The sequence below is a fragment of the Lolium perenne genome, chromosome 4 (assembly GCF_019359855.2).
Source record: "Lolium perenne isolate Kyuss_39 chromosome 4, Kyuss_2.0, whole genome shotgun sequence".
NCBI classification, from domain to species: domain Eukaryota; kingdom Viridiplantae; phylum Streptophyta; class Magnoliopsida; order Poales; family Poaceae; genus Lolium; species Lolium perenne.
In genome coordinates this window covers 246,580,850-246,588,106 of record NC_067247.2, presented here as the reverse complement: position 1 = coordinate 246,588,106, position 7,257 = coordinate 246,580,850, and the positions used below count along the sequence as shown (strand labels likewise).

Here is a 7,257-nt window from a genome sequence, read left to right as displayed (position 1 = left end):
CATAATAGGACTACTCTACACCCTCTTGTCGGATGATGAACACCATTGTGTAGGATTACACGAACCCTCAATGCCGGAGTTAACAAGCTCCACAATATTCAATGTTCATATTTAAATAACCTTAGAGTGCAAGATAGATCAACATAACCAAATAGATCACATCAATACCATCATAGTAATAGTTAACTTCATAATCTACGAGAGATCACAATCATAGCATACGCCAAGTACTACACGATGCACACACTGTCCACATTACACCGTGCAGGAGGAATAAACTACTTTAATAACATCACTAGAGTAGCACATAGATGAATAGTGATACAAAACTCATATGAATCTCAATCATGTAAGGCAGCTCATGAGATTATTGTATTGAAGTACATGGGAGAGAGATTAACCACATAGCTACAGCGGAGCCCTCAGCCTCGGGGGTGAATTACTCCCTCCTCATCATGGAGACAGCGATGGCGGTGAAGATGGCGGTGGAGACGGCGGTGGAGATGACTCCGGGGGCAATTCCCCGTCCCGGCAGGGTGCCGGAACAGAGACTTCTGTCCCCCGAATTGGAGTTTCGCGATGGCGGCGGCTCTGGATGGTTTTCTCTGGTTTCGTCGAACTGGTCGAGGTTTTTAGGTCAGGGACGATTAAATAGGCGGAGAGGCGGAGTCGGAGGGGCCACGGGGTGCCCACATGATAGGGGGGCGCCCCCCCCTGGGCCGCGCCGCCCTGTGGGGTGGGGCCCCCTGGCTCCCCTCTGACTTTTCTCCGGTGCTCTGGAAGCTTCCTGGGATTATAAGATCTCCGGTGTTGATTTCGTCCGATTCCGAAAATATTTCCTTACTAGGATTTCTGAAACCAAAAATAGCAGAAAACAGCAACTGGCCTTTCGGCATCTCGTCAATAGGTTAGTTCCGGAAAACGCATAAATATGACATAAAATGTGCATAAAACATGTAGATATCATCAATAATGTGGCATGGAACATAAGAAATTATCGATACGTCGGAGACGTATCAGGGATCCAGTTCAATGCCTCCAACATCCTTCACCCTAGCCACATCCCTGTATGATGCACCTTTGAAAACCTTTTCCACGCCTTCGCCATGCAGAATGCCAAATGGAACTCGCAAACTAATTGACTCATGGGTAAGCTAGGCAAGTTCGTGCCAAGGGGTTCCCATGGGCCCCGTGTGGCTGTACGCTCAGTCTTGGTTCCGAAGGCGAGAACCTCAGGTCCTAGTATCGGCGAGAACGAGTCAAATCACCACATCCCCATGTGGCGGCTCATCCAAGCCTTTAAACATGTTTATTAACATCACTGATCTTACCACGTCATCCTGCCATACTAGGTTCATTCGCAGCTCTGATTCATCAACCGGATGGATCAGAATTCGTCGACTAAGCATGGCTAAGCATATTCGATATAACAGCTCTAGCGATGCACACGAGCTCAAACCTAGTCTTGCTGGGAGTAGTGGATCAGAGTATTTAGGCTACAAGGATGGTAAATGCAACACACATAGGATAACTATCCCTGCCGATAAAACATATCGGAAACGAATGCAATATGTAGGAACCAGAAGTAAAAGAATTTCGAAATCATAATATGAACCAGGCTAGGGCTTGCCTTTGTCCCTGACCAACCAATGTGGATCTTCGGAGATCCCATGCTTGACTTATTCATCGATGGACAAACATTGACCTTCGGTGTTGTCGATCTTCATCGTCTCGGCATGTGCTCTATCGATCGCGAAGAAGCAAACACCGAAAAGGTAGAACAACAATCAACACATGGCATAATGCAATGCTCATACCAGGATGATGACATGACATCTTAATTAGTTATTGAAATAACCCTAAGACATCATCAATTTAATTGAGGTTCGATGGAATCAGGGTTAGTAGTTCCGGAACCTCAAAGGGGTTGATTTAGTTCTTCTAAAACAACTAGGGTTCAAGTTGTTTAACAATGCATGATTGTGCAACCAAATTGTAGATCTCATTTTTCTGAAAATTTTGATATATTATACATATTTTTCTGATTTAAAATGAATTACTTATGAATTTTATAAGTTTTAACCATTTTAAATCATTTTCGGGAAATTCTGGAAAATACTAAAACTCTGACAGAATGGCCACTGGCGGGAATAATATCGGCCTCCCTGCCACTGACATGTGGGTCCTACGTCTTTTTTGACGGACACTTAGAGCGACCGTGGGGCGTCCGCGGAGACGCAAATCTAACGCATATTTAGGTAGGTTTATATCTCCACGAACGACCCTGTCACTTTACCCCGCTAAAACAGGACGCAGACACATTTCCGGTCACGACGACGACGGAGGCAAACGGACACTCGTCGCGCCGGTGGCAACGACGACGACGTGAACCGGTCACCGCCATTCCCGCGCCGAACACCGGACGGGCCCATCCGTCAGAAGGACACAGTCGTCGGCGCAGCAGCAGCAATCGTCGGATCGGGTCCAAACCCACCAAGGCTGCTCGCTTTCGTCCCTGTTTTATATCCCCTCCTTCCTCCTTGAGCAGACCTCGCCGTCGTCGTCGTTGGCATCAGCGACTCAGCGGCGAGCCCAGTCTTAGGGTGGCTCCCCTCTCCCCCTTCCGCGCGTGCTCGCTACGTCGGAGAGCCACCCCATCGCGGAACCAGCTCGGCCGCGCGCCTATCTCTCTCCGGTGAGCGATCCAGATCTGCCTCAACCTTCCCCGATCTCGACCACCGCTTAACTTACGCGAGACGTTCATTTATTAGGCCGCGGGCCTGGATAACTCTGCTACTTGCTGTCATCACCTAGTAGCATTTCTATTTGTGTGTTTCGGCCCTCATTTGAGGTTTACCCAAAGTCCGATGACGCATAAATATGATGCGCTAGGTTCTGGGACACTGCTGGTTTCTGCTTACATGTTTCAATACTCAGGATGTGTAACCCAAATTGTACCATACATTGGTTCCTCTGATCCCTTCTTATGATCAAAGCCCATGTTTATGGTTTAAACTCGTTACCGCTCTGGGGTCTTTCGGGTGATACAAGTAGGTAGCATTCATGAGGATTTTGCTATTGCTGAGTTTAGTCTTTATTTCTGCGCAGCTGACACCATTCCTGCTTTAGATAGTACTGAACACGTCTTAGTAGCAAAAAAAAAAAAAAACGAGTTGATTAGTGATCAGCTTCTGGAGTGATCCTGGTGGTGATTTAATACGAGTAGCATCTATCTCTATCGGGGCTTTATTGCAGATTACGAATGTCTTTAACGCAAGTTGGGATTTTCAGGACACGCCGACAATCAAGCGGCAAGTTCATTGGTTAAGGAAGCCGGCTGGAGCAATGTTCTCCTTGGCCCATGGTCTATGGAAGTACATTTTTAACAAGACCGAGTTCCATGTTCTCATTCTTGGCGTCGACAAGGCTGGCAAGACAGTAAGTGCTCTCAAACTTTAACAATGAAATAGAGATAAGCTGGCAATTTCTTTCTGCTTCTTTGTGTCAAGTTCGGCGGTCATTTATTACTTGGTTATTCAGCTGTTACAAATAAATGCACTCATGATGGTACATTGTCAAGTTTGTCAAATCTATCTAGTCCGATGCTCAAACTGATGACATGTTTCATAGGGGAAGACCTATTGATGACAATACATTCTAGCATACTCTCTTTTGGTGATGCTATTTGTTGATTGTGCGTCGATTGGAAATTGCCTAAATCTTTAATTTTTCTTTTTATATAGTTGAAAATAGGCGTGTTGTACCTGATTTCCTATTTGTACTTCTTTTTGGCCATATAGTATATTACTACTCTATTCTGGCATTCTGCGTGTATGAACTTGTATAAGTCCAATTTCCCTCCACCCTGGTCATGGTAAACTAGCCCACTATAACTTTATAGTTAATTAACTTATATGGTCCTACATCGGCTATATTCCGTTGCCCATGATGCTTGTCCTCACAATCTTCATATGTGTTCTGAAATGTGGTATCTATATTTGTATGCTAACATATATGTACCTAGTAGTAATATGTTTCTAACATTTCTATAATTCATGTTATAGACATTATTGGAAAAGGTGAAATCAACTTACCTGAAAGGGGAAGGACTTCCACCTGATCGTATTGTTCCTACTGTTGGACTTAACATTGGGCGCATTGAGGATTCAAATGCAAAACTTATTTTCTGGGATCTGGGAGGTCAGGTAAGACTGCTAATGCATTCTTTTGGACTGAAATCCCAGTGGAATATTGGTACTCCTTCTATTATTGGTTAATTGTCTGCTGAATAGGTTATTAGGTTAATTGGAGCTGCAATCTACATGTTGTTTCAAATTTGTACTATGTGGAGGATGTATAACATAGGATTGAAGAACTATGATCTTGTTGCTTTAGGAAGTAGGCAACAACATCTGAGGTACTCCTGGCGAAGTAGAACATTGAAACATTTGCTTATGTTCTGAGTATGTGCGGTCACAAATCTTTGTTGCGTATGTGGAACAAGGAGATGCTTGCTCCACTTGATTGTTTTTGGAGCGATTTCATGTTTCCGGCGTTGTGCTATGTTTTGTCTTTTCAGAAAAGAATTAGGAAAGCATGTGGTATGGCCCATAGTTGGACCCATATCTGCGTTGTTCTTTGCGCATATTCAGTGTGCTAGTTCATAAGTTACACTGGTTGATATCACCTTGGTTTCGTAACAGGAACTCCTTATAAGCACATACCAGTCATGAAATTCCATTTTACATGTTCAGATTTATGACACGCATTGCATGCTTGCTAGGTTGGTCTACGCACGATCTGGGAAAAATATTACCAGGAGGCCCATGCCATAGTATATGTCATGGATGCCGCAGCTGAATCATCATTTGAAGATGCCAAATCTGCCTTGGGTAAACAAATCTTTTTCCATCATGAACTAACTATTGTATCATCGTTAGATGTGTAGAATGTTCTTGTTATATCTGAATGATATCACTGAATAGAAACCTAACATTTAATTCTCCAGAAAAGGTTCTTCGCCATGAGGATCTGAAAGGGGCACCGGTCCTGTTATTTGCCAACAAACAGGTGAAGTTTTTTTTTTTTTAACTTTCCTGACATGACTTTTGAATTGTTTATCTGCATGTTCTCTTTTGAACCACCACAACATAATACTGGGGTTAACCATTAAACAAACATGTTCCTTAGAGCAAAGTTGGTGCATTAATCAAAAATAAGATGCTAGTCAAGTCCACATGCTACATCCATAAGTAACCCACTACATTAGTATAAATATGTACCATATATCGAGACAGCAAAAAAGAGGGAAGGAGCTATAGCCCTTCCATGATAAATTAAACAATGATTAGGCTTTTCATTGTCTTCAAAGTACAATTTAGACCATTTAATTTTTAATTTGTTAGAAAAATATAAAATTACACAAAAAATCCTCACTTGCAACAAATCTGCTAATTTCTCATTTTATATGCAACTATTCTATCTGTGTACTGTATCGTTTATTTTTGTAAGCTGAATTGCCCCTTGTTTTGCTGTTATTTTCAGCAGATAATAACGATATCCCTTCTGATCTAGTCAACCAATTTCTTCCGATTTCCTCATTTTTACCCAATTTTTCTAATTTATATATAACATGTCAAAGACATTCTTCATTAATGGATCTTGGAAGCTGTTTCACATTTACTTCTACAAACTGGGATCCATAGAATATGCCAAATAGCTTATTTATTTTATGTTCTCATGTTTGGATTTGCTTCAATTTTTGTGTGCAGGATTTACCTGGAGTTATCTCTGACGAGGAATTGAGTAGACGTATGCACCTTAAAGAGCTAAATGATAGGCCATATAGATGTCAGGCTGTATCTGCTTATGATGGGTGAGAATCTCCACTGTTCACCTCGACGGATGATAGTTGAAGTTCCCTGATTTAGCTGGAGAAGGCTTTTGCCTTACTGTTCTAAGTGCATTGTGTGCTGGGTGTTTATCCTTTCGTTTTCATGGAACACTTGTTTTTTCTGGCAGGAGGGGGATTAAATCTGGTATAGACTGGCTGGTGGAACAGATGGAAAGAAGTAAACGCACTGAGGTTCTAAGGGAGCGCGCAGGTGTAACTGGGCAGATTTAGAACGTTGACAGGCATTTCTGAAAGAGGCGTGTCATGTGATGCAGATTGCTTATAATCTGCATGATTTTGCGTCCGGGCGACAATTTTCGGTTACAAGGTTAATCCTTCCAGACTGCCTAGGAACGCGGAGCAAATTGTTCAGATTGTGCAGCTCTTGTGCTGTGTTGATGGTGATATGATTCATTTGGTTTTTGTGCATGACATTCTTCTGTATCTAAAGATCCATTTAGGAGTCGTGTTCATATGATTGCATCAGGAAAGTTTCGGTATAGAGGAGTCAAAGAGCAGTTTGCTCCAGTCATGTTCTTTGTGAATGGTAAAAGAAATAGAGAAAGAATCTGTTGTAATTGGGTGTTATAACCTCTGGACTTGAATTATAGAGTTTGAAACTTAAAATTTACAGCCGAAATGGAAGTTTAAATTTCTGGCCTCTGCAATACCTTTGCCATCTCTCAATTCCGGCGGAAAACTGTCTTCGTTTAGTCAAGGTGGTTAAAAGAAGCACAGTTCATCCAAAGACGAATTATGTGACATTTTGTGTTCCATGTCTGTTTATTTTATTGTCATGCTCATACAGATGGTCTGCTACCGTGTCTTAGCCGTCAAGTGCTCTTAGAGGCCATTTGATTTGCAGGATTCCTAAAACATGGTAACAGGACAAACCCATGACCTAGTCTTTTTTGTCTCAAACGAATTTCAAATATTTTTCAAGTGTGATATTCCTTCATTGATTATTTGATTTGTAGGATTGTTATTCATAGGGACTTCTCCTATGGCTTCTTTCGCACAATGTTTATAGAAACAAATTGAATCCTCTTAAACCTGGTGAAACAAATATTCTTGTTTTCCCTTTGGTGCGCTCAAACAAATCTTGGTGTAGACAAACACACGGATTTTGAATGAGCATGGCATTGCAATTGTACGTTTTCTTTTCTACTATTGCGCTTTGGAATCAGAAAAAAAACAAAATAAATGTAGCAAAATGTTTAGTGGAGGGATTTTTTTCTTCCAAAATAGAGTGCAAGGAATCATGAGTCATTAGAAGAAAAACTCGAGAAACTCGATTCCAATCCTGCGAAAGAAACTGACTAACATAGGAAAGAATCCTCGATTCAAATTCTCCAAAATGCTGT

The 7,257-nt window shown here is 41.9% G+C and overlaps 1 protein-coding gene across 1 annotated transcript; it reads left to right on the top strand.

Moving 5' to 3' along the window:
* The first annotated feature begins 2,553 nt into the window (after positions 1-2,553).
* LOC127332372 (uncharacterized) lies at positions 2,554-6,561 on the top strand. The gene is made up of 7 exons (XM_051358659.2): positions 2,554-2,695; positions 3,292-3,438; positions 4,065-4,205; positions 4,784-4,892; positions 5,009-5,070; positions 5,772-5,875; positions 6,022-6,561. Exons 2-7 carry the CDS (start codon positions 3,346-3,348, stop codon positions 6,122-6,124), a joined length of 612 nt encoding a protein of 203 aa, XP_051214619.1. The 5' UTR covers positions 2,554-2,695; positions 3,292-3,345; the 3' UTR covers positions 6,125-6,561.
* Positions 6,562-7,257: the final 696 nt, after the last annotated feature.

What these genes read in the sequence shown, in the direction of transcription:
- LOC127332372 (XM_051358659.2), top strand. Translation starts at nt 3,346, where the DNA reads ATGTTCTCCTTGGCCCATGGTCTATGGAAGTACATTTTTAACAAGACC. An exon ending in TGTTATTTGCCAACAAACAG is followed by an intron (nt 5,071 to 5,771) that starts GTGAAGTTTTTT and finishes TTTTGTGTGCAG; the next exon opens with GATTTACCTGGAGTTATCTC. An exon ending in GCTGTATCTGCTTATGATGG is followed by an intron (nt 5,876 to 6,021) that starts GTGAGAATCTCC and finishes TTTTTCTGGCAG; the next exon opens with GAGGGGGATTAAATCTGGTA.